The 14,469-nt window shown below is 42.7% G+C and overlaps 5 protein-coding genes across 5 annotated transcripts in view; 3 read left to right on the top strand and 2 right to left on the bottom strand.

Annotated features, from left to right (window-relative positions):
- LOC134192873 (uncharacterized) overlaps positions 1-4,280 on the bottom strand; it is a 7,642-nt gene extending 3,362 nt beyond the window's left edge. Inside the window, exons 1-2 of the mRNA XM_062661630.1 lie at positions 4,215-4,280; positions 11-3,204 (exon numbers count right to left, since the gene is read on the bottom strand). Of these exons, the coding sequence (XP_062517614.1) occupies positions 11-3,204; positions 4,215-4,280 (3,260 nt within the window). The remainder of the gene's footprint in view (positions 1-10; positions 3,205-4,214) is intronic.
- A 2,712-nt stretch (positions 4,281-6,992) lies between these two features.
- On the top strand, positions 6,993-8,439 carry LOC134193100 (uncharacterized). Its single transcript, XM_062661888.1, has one exon. It carries the CDS (start codon positions 7,006-7,008, stop codon positions 8,278-8,280), a length of 1,275 nt encoding a protein of 424 aa, XP_062517872.1. The 5' UTR covers positions 6,993-7,005; the 3' UTR covers positions 8,281-8,439.
- Positions 8,440-8,508: 69 nt separating this feature from the next.
- LOC134193085 (uncharacterized) lies at positions 8,509-10,080 on the top strand. The gene has a single exon (XM_062661876.1). It carries the CDS (start codon positions 8,509-8,511, stop codon positions 9,790-9,792), a length of 1,284 nt encoding a protein of 427 aa, XP_062517860.1. The 3' UTR covers positions 9,793-10,080.
- A 598-nt stretch (positions 10,081-10,678) lies between these two features.
- On the top strand, positions 10,679-11,571 carry LOC134193324 (uncharacterized). The gene has a single exon (XM_062662153.1). The coding sequence runs from the start codon at positions 10,874-10,876 to the stop codon at positions 11,453-11,455; it is 582 nt and encodes a 193-aa protein (XP_062518137.1). The 5' UTR covers positions 10,679-10,873; the 3' UTR covers positions 11,456-11,571.
- A 505-nt stretch (positions 11,572-12,076) lies between these two features.
- LOC134192937 (GTP-binding protein 10-like) lies at positions 12,077-14,347 on the bottom strand. The gene is made up of 7 exons (XM_062661693.1): positions 14,254-14,347; positions 13,705-14,135; positions 13,571-13,644; positions 13,458-13,513; positions 13,165-13,350; positions 12,973-13,096; positions 12,077-12,341 (listed from the first exon to the last, which is right to left on the bottom strand). Exons 1-7 carry the CDS (start codon positions 14,320-14,322, stop codon positions 12,226-12,228), a joined length of 1,056 nt encoding a protein of 351 aa, XP_062517677.1. The 5' UTR covers positions 14,323-14,347; the 3' UTR covers positions 12,077-12,225.
- Between the last annotated feature and the right edge of the window lie 122 nt (positions 14,348-14,469).

Here is a 14,469-nt window from a genome sequence, read left to right on the forward strand (position 1 = left end):
ATCTTCAGACATGTCTCTCGGTTCAGACAAAAGCTCATTTTCTGAATTAATGCTAATCAATGAATTCCTTCGGTTTAACTGTTGATTTTGGTGTGCACCACAAAAAAGTTTTCCAAGACCAAAATCAGTAACTTTGACAATCCAACTTCGACTAACTAACAAGTTTTCACTTTTCACATCTCGATGAATTCTCGGGGGGTCCAATTGGTGAAGAAATTCCATTCCTTTCGAAGCGTCTAAAGCGAAATCAATTTTACGATTTTCATTTATTTCAATACTGACGTCATCCAGTACGTGACGTAATGAACCTCGATGCGCAAACTCGACGACGAGAAACGGTTGTGCTCGTGGACTCGTTCTACCCGCTCCGATGAAAAGAACAATATTTGGATGACGCATTGTTTGCATAAACTTAATTTCTCCTGCAAATTCCAAAGACGATTGCGATTGATCAACGTCGATCAGCATTTTTACAGCAACGTCCATATCACGATATTGCGCTTTCCACACTCTTCCTGATACTCCTCCTCCTATTTCGTCCTGCAGTTCTATTTCTTGCCAACTGATCTGCCACGCATCATTCAATGTTTGTATGTGACGACGCAAAGCCGTTTCTCGTTCTCTTCGTCTTTTTCTAGTGCGCCATAATACAATAACGAATAAAGTAATAATACCTATAAAAAGAATAACTCCCATTCCAATGTAATAATAAGTTGCATCTTGACAGTGAGAACCAGTGAAACCGAGAGTACACGTGCATACAGGAACTTGTGTTAACCTGCTGCTCACCACCAGACATCTTCCATGAAGACAGTAACCCTTGACACAAACGTTGCAGTCGGTCAGTGTTGACGAACCCTCCTCTCTCGTCGTCGTTCCATTTGGACATTTGCGGCACTCGTTAGACCCCGTACCAGAGAAAAAACCAATTTTGCACAAGTCACAGGGAACACGAGAAATGTTGCTAGAATTTAATCCTTCAGGGCAACCAGCCTTTATACGAACTAAAGTAGAAGCCTGTAAATCTAGCAGATATCCTTGCCGAAAATGCAAAGTTGGAGAGAGACAGTAATTCGGCATTTTTTCCATTTTGTGACGAGCAACAAAATTCCAAGTCTGCAAGTGAACAACAAACATCCACAACTCGTAATGTCCATCATACTCAAAATGTCCTCGTGACGCAATACATTTAGTCGCAATCCAAATCATTCCAGCTTGACCGGTCGCCATAAGGTGGCAATCCCTGCTAATACTAGAACGTGGAAGTTTGTTTTTTGGTACTAAAATGCTCCACGAATTGTTAATCAAATTATATTTCCACAATTCTTGGTTGGAGATTTTGCTACCGTCATATCCACCAAAGACAAACATGTCGAACCCTAGAACTGTAGCTGCGTGGCCACATCGAGGCGAGGGGACCTTCCCCGCAGACTCGGCCATTTCCACTTTCTCCCAAACATTACCTGTGAGAGAAAATTGATAAAGATCGTTAGTTACGCTGCCATTATCAAAAATGCCTCCAAACAGCAAAGCTGACGACGAGCTAATAGTAACGAGTGTGCAGCTGTGTCTAGGGGGTTTAGGACTGAACGTTTGCCGTATGTGATCTTTTGACGCGATCAACGTTGTGTAATGGGCTGCCGCAATCAGCCACACATTTTCCTGCAAGTGCGTACTTACACTATCATAGTCGGCCATTGCTCTAACGTCTAGTAATCCTGTAACGTTGAGATATCCCACCATTTGCCATCGCTTCGTGCGTAAGTTCATAGACCACATGGCTGGTGGCGGAATCGTTCTAATTATACCGTAGACCATCCGATAATATGTGTCTTTCCACAAAGACTGAAATGCGGCACCTAATGGAATTAGGACGGTATTGCTCACATCAGCAAATTCCCATTTTCCCGCGCCATCGTTTCTCCGCAGTCTCCACGTAGTTGAGCCACAAGATTTTGACAATGTGTCAGGAGAGTAAACAATCACTTCGTTACCTCGACTGACAACTCGTACAGCATACAGTTGTAATCCATAAAGTATCTCGGTTAGGTCAGTATTGAAGCATAGATTTCCATGTGCACGTTCGTAGAACACAGACCCATTAGACAAAGACAGCCGAACAACTAAAAGTTTCCAAAGACTGAACATAAGAATCTCTCCAGTATTATCTAAATATATAGACATCGAAATACTATTCGCAACTTCATACCACTTATCAGATGAAAGGCAATAGTTTGTTTTATGCCAAAATGATTTCTTCACGGAATAGTCCCAAATGCAATTGTGAACCATAAAATACAATGTTGTCTTGTCTGTCGAAGAAGTAAGAAAACGTAGATCATAATCAGGAAATGTATAGTTTCCTACTTTCTCCCAACTATATTTTGTATGTTCTATCACACAGCTGAGCCTGTACCACACTACTGCAAGTTGATCCGCTTCATGAAGAGATACAAAGACGAGAACATCCTCACTACAAGGGCACAGAAAGTGCGCACTTTTCACGGCCACTGCTGTAACGTTACTATTATCAATTGCAAAAGATAACGGACTTGGCCCATTTCCCACAATCGTAACTCGTTTCCATTCCAGTTGTTCATAACTAAATATCCAAGTGCTGTTGATAGCATCAACATGCACAATGACGGCGTGTGAGCTACAAAGAGGCACCAGCTGCAAATTCTTCATTGCTGGAGGGCCGTTCACGACACTATCGATCATTTTCCAAGAGTTTGTTTCTTCATAATAAATCCACGTTTGGTTGGAATTTAGCACGTCACCCGCAGTAAATATCCCTCCAAAAACCAGTATCCTGTAAAGTTTTTCTGCAGTTGTTGTTGACGGTTTAGTAACTAACAGTGCAGATCCAAATTTAGACATTTGTGGTGCATTGCAGGTCCAATAACTGAAGCTCTCAAAATTATCAGAAGACTGACAGTCACCGTTAAAAAATACATTTGATTTAGTTTCCCTATTTGCAGCGGCTGTAGACGAGATAATGTCGAGTGGCATTTGTTGTACTCCATTCTTTAGGAGTTCACATGAAATAAGTTCGCTTTTACTTGGCTTGTAATGTGCAGTGAAAAGGGTTAGCAGAAATACGTACAAAGAGTATTCCATGCCGACATTCGGCAATACCTTGTCCAATTGTCTAACAATGATATTCAATAAGCGACAACAGAGCAAATTGATAAACACAAATATCTGCACGTATATATTACCGTTTGTATTTGACATGACCAGGAGAGAGAGAGAGAGAGAGAGAGAGAGAGAGAGAGAGAGAGAGAGAGAGAGAGAGAGCGCGAGAGAGAGCAGTTCATATAAACAGAAATGGACGCTACAACATGCTGAGGCTGTTTCCTCTCTTGCTGCTACGCGACACCGACGAGGCGTGCGAGCCTCTGCGGACACTCACGGCAGTTCCGTTTTGGTAACCATCGATTTAGAAGGGTTGTGGCTCGTGAATGCTTTGAATTCAAGGAATTCTAGGGCTACTAGCCTAGGAAATTTCCTCTTACAATTATATCACCTGACGGCAGTACGATGACTAACCTTGCAAGCCAAGCCTTCCCAGCTCCGAGCACTGCGACTTCACGTGTTGTTCGCCTGTCTCACATGCTTGGGCCGGTGTGGCCTAACGTGTTGTTCGCCTGCTCAGACGTGAGAGGAGACGACGACAATCTCACTTTCGACCTGCACGGATTCGGCGTGCGCGAGCAAATTGGGCGGAGATCGAAGTCGGGGCGGCGGACATACTGGTGGCCAAACAGACCGACAAGCAGACAGACGGCTGTCCTATAAATTTGAATTCCGTAATTTGTTACCCACCGTCCCCACCGAATCCTAACAAATGAAAATTTTGGGCACCTTCACCTTCTGGATAAACATCCGGATATGTAGAAATACATGCACGTGAACAACATCGCCGCACAAGAATTAAATATAGCAGCAACACAAACAATAGCCAATAGTAACAGGCTAACCTGGCAAGCATGCACGTACACTGACAGGCAGCTGTGCAACCAACAGAATGACAGACCGCTGACCTCCGTCAGACGTCAGATGTACACTGTTGAGACTAACCAGACTATGAAAACCGTGGCGTATATACCCATGGCATTAGTTGCTACTGTCAAGTATTCTTTGAAAATTGACGCATCACCCGCACAGACTAATAGGTGTATAGACAACTAATGATCCGTGTGACTACCTACTTTCCGTGCTTCTACGACCATCGCCTTCTCTACCATCAATTTCATTGCCCTCACTTCCACTAGCATCACCGCCACTGACGTTGCTGCATGTTACACCGGGAACTCAGCTGGTCCCAACTCCTAGTCAAGGACGTCCCTTTTAGAGAGCCTACAAAAGTATACTCTTGCCTCAAATATTATATAGCATTTACATGCAGAATCAGCTTGAAATAGAGCTGATAAACCGGTATCTACCTGCATGCAGGTCGTAGTTCAAACAGTATTTTGGTAAGTAACACTTCTGCTAACTTTCCATCATGACTGACATCTTCCTACTCTATTTTTTGATCACGCACAGCTTTGCCGTCCGTCCTTACCGAACGTGTCTAAATCTGAAAAACGTTAAAATTGCTTCGACGGATCCTGCATGCCTAATTCCAACAGCTGCATCTCACCCACCTTTACCAAATCTGCTAGACCAAGTCACAGCACGATTTAGAATAATTTTTAAAAAGTCAATCTAGTGGTTTGTAATCCCTGATTGCTGTCATCTGTACTGGGTTTAAAAAAGAGGCTCTTCTGTACAACAAAGAGAGCTGTGCGGTCACCTCGCAAATTGGTAGCATACAGAATGCGCTGTATGCTCCCGTGATTTCCGGTCTCCTGACATCCTGCTTGTCACCCCTTACTGTGTATTGATTTATCACGCTGCTGCTACTTCCACATTTCGAAAGGGAACCGGACATCCAATTCTTGCACCTCTACGTCTCGATGCGTGAAGGACAGACATTGCGCGATTCTACACATATTTATCGTGCTGCTGCGATTTTCGCACGGTTTCGAAAAGAGACCGGGCATCCGATTTAAGCACCTCAACGTCTCGGTGCGTGACAGACAGACATAGCGCGATTCTCTAGAGATGCATGATCGTACGTACACCAGTTGTGCATGTAAATTGTCACATGCACGACTAGGGGAAACCCCCTTTTCAAATGCTGCGTATCCCACATTAGCTGCTGCGACCCGCCCCTTTCCGTCTGTAGAGAGGAGAAGCGCGAAGCGACGAACTTGGCTCCAACATTGTAGGTAGAAGAGACGTACCCCTCTTGACTGAATGCCCGATCCATGATTAACTAAGACGTTTTGTTCAGCGAGAACTAGCGGCTATCCCATACTAGATGGGTCGTCCCCTAGTGGAGAATCAGCTTGTAACGGTACGAAAATTAAACCAATTAGCTTGAATCTAACAGAAATGATTTATGAATGATCAGTCTTTACTTTGATATAAAAATGGAGAGGTAGCTTGGTTTGAAGCTGTGTGCCAGCAGTGGCGTAGCCAGGATTTTTTTCTTACCGAGGCAAATTGATATTAATATTAATTTTTTTATTAATATTAATTCCTTATTGATATGCACTACCTAAGGCTATTGCTGTCATATTGATATGCTTAATTGATTTGACAGGGTAAAAACAGTAAACTACACTTGGATTAGTTAGCAGTTGGCAGATGAAGCTGTCCAATCCTTCTATGTCTCGTGGAATCAAATCTTTGCAGAACATTTTGAAAGTGACCACGTGACAAATGCCACGCCCATTTTTCCTACCGAGGCAACTGCCTCACTGCCTCATGCCTAGCTACGCTACTGGCCAGTGTCCTCTAAATTTTGAGAATGTGCCATATTAGATCTGGGACTCTACATGTAGCTATTAGTAGTACCATACTAGCGAGCTAACCTGGCAAGCGTTTACTGACAGGCAGATGGACAGCCAACAAGAAAACTGACAGCAGGACGACCGGGTCACCTTCGACAGACATCAGACATGCAGCACAGTCCGATACTACTGAGCTGCTACTGTACTGTGAAGTCGTAAATAGAGGTAACGCCACCACCCGCACACAATCACATTCCTGCCTAAGTACCTATATATATATATATATATATATATATATATATATATATATATATATATATATATATACATATAGTTTATATATTCCTCGTAAGAAATAGCTTGGAAGTTAGCAATGAAGTTGGGGTCACGCCACAAAAATCTATCTTGGAAGCTAGCTAGGGGTCAAGCCATGCAGCTGTGATTACTGTACTATTCTTTGAAATGACCACATCTGTTGACTTGGAACTATAAAGTCTAGTTCACACGCGCATTTGTAGATATTTCTGGACGACAGTTAGTTGACTTCCAAACACAAGATGTGCACCAGACAATGAGTGACCCTTGTGACTTTTTCTGTTTAGTAAAGTGATTCCTGAAAGGCGTCCCTACAAAAATAAATTCTTGCATCAAAGGTTGCCTAGCTAGTAGGTAGAGCATAGATAGAATGAACTTGACATAGAGCTAATACGGTAAGGTAAACCTCCCCCCCCCCGGATATCCCAGTTTACGCCATATTTTGGTAGTCTCGCGAGACTAAGTATTTTGGTAAACACTTGCGCTATCCTCTCACATGATCTTCCTATCTCCTGCTGTATTTCCTGCATGGTCACGCATCCTTAGAAGAGGCCGTTAAATTAATTGTTTCCGATATCTCTCGACGTAACCCGCGTAGCTAATCCCCAGACAATGCAGTGTACGGTAAGAATTAATTAGTTAATAATTAGTACTGCTAACCTACAACACAACTCCAGATCTCAGAATGGATGAAAATTAAAAGTGACTAAAAGCATGTAAAGAGCCGCCTAGACACATTGCGAGCTCTATTGCGAGCTCTATTGCGAGCTCTATTACACGCAGGATGAGTCATCACATGCATCACTGGAACGACACATACGGGCCTGACTTCTTGTATCATATCATGAGTAAGTTTCTGGAAGGTCTTGGCACAAATGTCTACCACATAGAATTTGGAGGATTTCTAACGAATCATCTCATGCATGGAGTTGTTGCTCTGTTCGGACTGGGAGCGTCTGAAGCGAAGATAAAATCGTTCACGCAACAATACGTTCAGCAGCTGGAGCCGACATCGCACTCATCTTCAGACGTACAAATAAACGAGGAAACGTGGAAATCCGTCATTGGAAAGCGAAGGTATTACCCGCAATTCGTCGAATTCTTTACAACAAGATACGAGTCGCTGCGCATGTCCGGTGCATATGACACTCCATTGCTGATATTGCTTCGCCAATACGTTCCGGACCTAGTCGACGGTGGTATTGGCTGTGCTGCATTTCATCCGATTGTTCACATTGGTTACGGTCTCATGATGAATGATTTTTCTGATGTCACGTGTCAATCACGTGACGTCATTGATGGGCTGGCCTACATGACTCATTCGTATCGACGTCCTCAAGGGTGTAAGCCGTCTGCCGAGGTCGCTCAATCGATTGTCGAGGAGATGAGCCTGACCACAGGCATTCAGGAATCTAGGTATGAAGCAGACTTGTCGGATGTCCTGGTAAGCGTGATAAAGGACATTCGTCACGATACATCTGTCAAGAATCTCATGGCCAGTTTAAATGATTTAATCTCTTTGCCTTCTTATAAATCCATGGAACCCGTTTCGACTTTTCAGCAGAAAATGGCTGCAGTCGGTGACTATGGTCAGGATTTTCTCGACAAGTACACCATCGCAGCATTGAAATCATTGCATGCAAAGTTTCTGGTAGACAGGAACTTGTGTAAGCAGGGATTTCCATCATTTGTCAGCTACTCGATGAAGGCTATTGTCGATGGTGCTGTGCAACTTTATGCAAGTTGCTCTGCAGGAGATGATTTCTTCATTCTACATGGAGTTACATCCTCGTGGGCTCTCCGCAGAACTCTCTTCTGTTTTGATTCTGTTGTCGTTCAGGTTCAGATGCTGATCTCGTTTGTGAAGGCATTATTGTCAGCATATGTTAGTCAAGATATGCCAGCTGTAGCGACCAAGTTGCCTGAGGGAACCAAATTGCCCGAATGGGAGGAAATTATAAAGAAATCAGTAGAGTGTGGTGATGATGTAGACGAGCATGTCTATAAACTCGTCTTCACATGCCATGAAGCAGAGAAAGTATATGGTACTCCACCCTCTTTACTGTACCGACGAGCCGCAGCTCAGAAGATGAACTATTTGCCTTGGCCCGTTATGTAGGGCATTTGCAACTATCGATCAATTAATTGTAATTATATTTCATGGCATTCTAATTTCTATAAATACTAATTCTCGGTTCTACCTCCACATGTGCTAATTATATTAATTTAATTAATATCAATGTATTACAAGCTAACGTTCGTTACTTTATATACAATTGACACGTAATTTTAAAATTTTATCCTCCGTGATAATGCTCACGTGACCTAAATCACGTGACTATGAGTCATGGCTGCTTTACTTGAAAGGTTTGGAACAGACGTCTATCACATCGAATATCGAGGTATTTACAGTAATCATTTGATGCATGGAGTAGTTGCGCTTGTTGGTTTGGGAGCAGCAGAAGCGCGGGTCGAGTCCTTCGTTCATAGCTACATCAAACATCTAGACCCAGTCCCCAAAATCTCTGAGAATGTGCAAGTAACAGCGGAAAACCTAATGACTTTCGCTGGAAAGCGAAGTAATTTTTTGGAACTCGTCAAGTTCTTCACAAACGAGCTGGAGTCTCTACGCATGCGCAAATCTAATGCCTCCCAAAATCCCTTGTCTTTACTGTTACAACGACATGTTCCCTCTCTAGCTGACGGAGGCATTGGGGCGGCAGCTTTTCATCCTCTAATACATATTGGGTATGGACTGATGCAAAATACCTCTGGTGACTTCATTGCGAGCCCTCGAGATGTCATTGATGGTCTTTCCTACATGGTGTTTTCATACCGACGCGCAATCGGAGGCAAATCAAGTGCCGCAATTGCAGAGTCAATCATAATAGAACTGGATATTAGTAGTGACAGTGGTCACTGGCAATCAGAATTCGGAATCTCCGATTTGTCTGATGCACTTCTTGCTGTAGTCTCGGATTTTCGCTCTGGTCAAAGGGTCCAAAAGGTGTTTAAACAATTGGCTGATCTTGCTGCATCACCCGAGTATGACTCCATGGAGCCAGCATCGAGTTTTGAAAGAGGAACGGCTGCGATGGGCGACAATATGCAGGACTGTCTCGACAGTTGTACTGAGGCAGCAATGAAACGCTTGCACTCACAGTTTGAAGCAAAATATGGCATAATGAAAGAGACCTGCCCATCTTTCATAACCTACACGATGAAAGCAATAGTCGATGGTGCCATCGCTTTGTATGCACAATCATCAAATGGTGACGACTTCTTTCTTCTTCATGGAGTCACATCCGTGTGGGCTCTCAGACGAATGCTTCAATATTTTGATTCTAATATCGAGAAAATCCAAATACTTGTGGCATACGTCAAAGCTCTCCTTGCTACTTACGTCACACAGGGAATGCCAACATTGATGGGAGCATCGAAATGGACCGAGTCTCTGCCCAGTTGGACGGATATCATCAAGAAAACTGTGGATAGTAGTGTGGATGAACACGAATATAAGGTCGTCTATACGTGTCATGAAGCAGAGAGAGTGTATGGATCGCCACCGTCTCAACTGTATCGGCTCACTGCAGCACAGAAGATGCGCTTCATTCCGTGGCCTTGTGTGTGAAGGTCACGATCACCCATGGGTGCATCACTACATTTTTTGACTAAACGAATTCTACAACAAATTAAAAGCCAATGAGATTTGAGTATTCAACGCATCTATGAAAGAACAGTGACAATAGCAAAGTAGTTTTAGGTATTAAGATAGCACAAATATGACTGACTATGTAGTGTTGCCCTACCATCAATTTAAATTAATTCAATTTTCATGATCACATCTACTATAAATTAGATTCAGTTGGAGAGCTGATTGAGATAAAGCTTAATTTGCTTGGAAAAATAAATTTTTCGTATTGGACGTGCTGATGTGCGCCAACAGAAATTAATTAAAGATTTAGGCTGTTCACTCACGTGAGGTTAGTCACGTGCACATGTCATATGGCTCTGTCGACAACGCTGTTGGAAAGTATGGCACGGATGTCTATCATATCGAATATGGAACTAATTTCAGTAATCACTTGATGCATGGAGTGGTTGCGTTGGTTAAATTGGAAGCGTCAGAGGCAAAGGTCGAGTCGTTTGTTCATCACTACATCAAACAGCTAGAACCAGCCCATAAAATTTCTGGAGATGTGCGAGTAACAACGGAAAACCTAATGACGTTCGCCGGAAAGCGAAATCATTTTCTGGAATTCGTCGAATTCTTCTCTAACGAGCTAGAATCACTGCGCATGCGCAAATCTGGTGCCTCCATCTCTTTACTGCTACAACGTCATGTTCCCTCCCTAGTCTACGGTGGCATTGGAGCAGCTGCTTTTCATCCTCTAATACACATCGGCTACGGATTAATGCAGAATACGTCTGGTGACTTCATAGCAAGCCCTCGAGATGTCATCGATGGCCTTTCCTACATGCTGTTTTCATGTCAACCCCCCATTAAAGGCAAAAGCAGTGCTGAAATGGCAGATTCAATCGTAAAAGAACTGGATATATGTAGTGACGATAATCACTGGCATTCTGAATTTGGAATCTCTGATTTATCGGATGCACTTGTCACTCTAGTGTCCGATCTCCGCTCAAATCAAGAAGCCAGAAAGCTTTCTGAACAACTGACGCATCTTGCTGCGTTGCCCTAGTACGGCTCTATGCAACCCAAATTGAATTTTAAATATGAAAGGAGGATGGCTGCAACAGGTGACTATGGGGAGGACATCCTCAACATCCATACCGAAGCAGCAGTTAAACGCTTGCATTCGCAATTTAAATCAAAGTATGGCATAACAACAGAGACCTGCCCATCTTTCATAACCTACACGATGAAAGCAATAGTCGATGGTGCTATTGCCTTGTATGCACAATCATCAAATGATGACGACTTCTTTCTTCTTCATGGAGTCACATCCGTGTGGGCTCTCAGAAGGATGCTTCAATACTTTGATTCTAACATTCAATTGATACAAATTCTTGTAGCCTTTCTTAAAGCTCTCCTTTCTGTTTACATCATGCAAGGAATGCCGGCACTGGTGGGGAATTCGGTATTGGCTGTGTCTCTGCCCAGCTGGACGGATATCATCGAGAAGACTATGGATTGTGGTAACGATGAACACAAGTATAAGGTAGTCTACACGTGTTGTGAAGCAGATAAAGTCTATGGATCGCCGCCATCTCAACTCTATAGGCTCACTGCAGCACGAAAAACAGGCTTTATTCGATGGCCATCAACGTGATGTACCTTTAGTGCAACAGCTAGCCATATCATGTCTCAAGTGGAGAACAAATTGCTGCCTATTTTGTTTGTCAATATTCTATCAACTAATTATATAACAAAATATAAAATACTAACGTTGAGCTCCAAAACATCTACAGTGTGTGTGTGTGTGTGTGTGTGTGTGTGTGTGTGTGTGTGTGTGTGTGTGTGTGTGTGTGTGTGTGTGTGTGTGTGTGTGTGTGTGTGTGTGTGTGTGTGACTGTGTGTGTGTGTGTGTGTGTGTGTGTGTGTGTGTGTGTGTGTGTGTGTCTGTGTGTGTGTGACTGTGTGTGTGTGTGTGACTGTGTGTGTGTGTGTGTGTGTGTGTGTGTGTGTGTGTGTGTGTGTGTGTGTGTGTGTGTGTGTGTGACTGTGTGTGTGACTGTGTGTGCAAGAACATTTGTAATACAAACTTAGCAATTAAATAATTCTGATCACTCGTTTGCATTTTGATTTGTCATTTATGCTCCAGTGCCAGAGTGGAGACAATGAGATAATTGCACCAATTAACATAGCAAATTTATGATAAAGAAGCATGTGACCTATTGTTACTCAGTCACATTGGCACAACAGAATTCACGAATAAACACGAATAAACACTGTGTGGCTGTCCAACAACCGTAATAATTGTTTTATTTAATTCTATAATATGATTTCTCTTGTTACCAAATACAACCAAAATCAAGATTGAAACCAACCCTCCTGTATCTTAATTAATTAAATAAAATTCACACATCATTAGTCAAAATGCTAATGTAGAGACATGAAACATTGTCGTAATGTGTCTTTGAGCTCTAACAGCCCTTCTTTTGTCTTTGCCGAGATTCCTATAATGCTGTGGAAACGTGGAGTCTTGATGGTGGGAACTACAAGATATTGAAAATGCTTTACTGTCATACTTTGTAAATAATTTAAAATAAATTAATTTGTTTGGTGTAGTTACTATAACTTAGCGTATCACAACAATTGAATAGAAGAGGGATTTCACTGTGTCCATTCAGCAATTGTGTTAGCGCATGCATGTAGTGTGTGTGTGTGTGTGTGTGTGTGTGTGTGTGTGTGTGTGTGTGTGTGTGTGTGTGTGTGTGTGTGTGGTGTGTGTGTTGTGTGGTGTGTGTGTGTGTGTGTGTGTGTGTGTGTGTGGTGTGTGTGTGTGTGTGTGTGTGTGTGTGTGTGTGTGTGTGTGTGTGTGTGTGTGTGTGTGTGTGTGTGTGTGTGTGTGTGTGTGTGTGTGTGTGTGTGTGTGTGTGTGTGTGTGTGTTGTCTGCATGCATGTGTGTGTGTGTGTGTGGGGGGGGGTGTTTGTGTGTTTGTGTGTGTGTGTGTGTGTGTGTGTGTGTGTGTGTGTGTGTGTGTGTGTGTGTGTGTGTGTGGGTGTTTGTGTGTGTGTGTGGGTGTTTGTGTGTTTGTGTGTGTGTGTGTGTGTGTGTGTGTGTGTGTGTGTGTGTGTGTGTGTGTGTGTGTGTGTGGGTGGGTGGGTGTTTGCATGTGACCAACCTGTCCTTTCATCCAACATCATCTTTAAATCACTGAAAAGTTCCTCTGACCCATCAGTATCCATCTTGTTCACAGCCAATATGCAAGGATGAAATGCTAATTCTTTGCTGTGCAGCTCGAGTTCCTAAACAACACAACACGGCAGCTAAACAATGTTCCACAAATAACAACAAACTAAGCCATTACACTGACCCTTTCCAGTATCTCGACAGTTTTTATAGCAGATCGAAACGGATCAGTGGATTTCAGCTGAAAGCCATGGATGTCAACAACAAACAGAAGAACTCTTGTTCTCTCAATGTGTCGCAAGAAACGATGTCCCATCCCTTTGTTTTCACTCGCGCCTTCAACCAATCCAGGTACATCAGCCAACACCAACTAAAATATTAATTTTGTTTTAATATACATTTTAATTAATTAATTGTCCAAAATTAATATTAATGTTGCACAAATCTTAGCAATAAAGTCCAATATCATTAATGTACCCTAAAGTCCAACTTTTCATACTGCAGCACTCCTACTTGAGGCCTCACAGTCGTAACTACAACAAACAATGCATTCAAATACCAACTTGATATCAATCATCCCACATGCTTACAAGGGTAATCAGCGACTTTAGGATCGGCACTAGAAAGTGCTTTCAAAAGAGTAGATTTTCCTGCATTAGGAAATCTGAAAGAAAACTACATTTACTTAGAATTCAAATTTGGAGTAACTGCCAACACAAAGTACCCAACGAGTCCAACGTCTGCAATCGTTTTCATCTCCAGTGTGATCATTTTTCGTTCTCCCTTTGCACCAGAATACTTCTCTAACATGGCTGATCCTCCCTCACCTCCCGTAGCTACAGTCAGCCGTGACCCATCGACATCAAGATCGCCAATTACATTGCCATATCCGTCATACACAACCGTGCCCACAGGAACTTCAATTATTTCATTCGTTCCTTGCTTCCCAATCTTGTTATTATACGTAACATTTTTTCCACTGCCTGCTATAAAACGCTGACTATCTCTCCTCGCGATGGCTGCTAAAGAGGACCAACGCGCATGCGCAGTCACTACCACATCGCCTCCTCGTCCTCCTATTCCTCCATATCTGAGACAACCTTGTCCCCCTCCGCCTCCACGAACATAAACACGAATTCTATCAATAAAGCGCCCCTGAGCAGAGAAAGAAACACGTAATTGACATGTAGCCGATTAATTAATTAATATTAATTGGCAAAATTCTGTATCTTTTTCGCTCGTTCAAATTCAATGTCAGCAGCGCCAATCTTACTTTTGGTATTCGACGAGACGGCCTGGACGCACTGGCTATAGTGACTAACTTGTGTAATCGCAACCTCATACGGCGCCTTCTTGTTGAAGCTCCCGGATATAATTTAGGTGGACAACTGCAAAGATAATTTACTAGAAATGTAGATTTTAAACTCAAGATGTTTTATTATTTCAACGACTAGGATATTGCCAAAGTAACAACCGTTACTATAAATAC

Source organism: Corticium candelabrum, chromosome 17 (genome assembly GCF_963422355.1).
Source record: "Corticium candelabrum chromosome 17, ooCorCand1.1, whole genome shotgun sequence".
In the NCBI taxonomy this organism is placed as follows: domain Eukaryota; kingdom Metazoa; phylum Porifera; class Homoscleromorpha; order Homosclerophorida; family Plakinidae; genus Corticium; species Corticium candelabrum.

Coding starts and splice junctions, on each gene's coding strand:
- LOC134193100 (XM_062661888.1), top strand. CDS start 7,006: ATGAGTAAGTTTCTGGAAGGTCTTGGCACAAATGTCTACCACATAGAA.
- LOC134193085 (XM_062661876.1), top strand. CDS start 8,509: ATGGCTGCTTTACTTGAAAGGTTTGGAACAGACGTCTATCACATCGAA.
- LOC134193324 (XM_062662153.1), top strand. CDS start 10,874: ATGCAACCCAAATTGAATTTTAAATATGAAAGGAGGATGGCTGCAACA.
- LOC134192937 (XM_062661693.1), bottom strand. CDS start 14,322: ATGAGGTTGCGATTACACAAGTTAGTCACTATAGCCAGTGCGTCCAGG. Junction 13,351..13,457: donor ATGAAAAGTTGGACTTTAGG/GTACATTAATGA, acceptor TTAATATTTTAG/TTGGTGTTGGCTGATGTACC. Junction 12,342..12,972: donor GATGTTGGATGAAAGGACAG/GTTGGTCACATG, acceptor AATATCTTGTAG/TTCCCACCATCAAGACTCCA.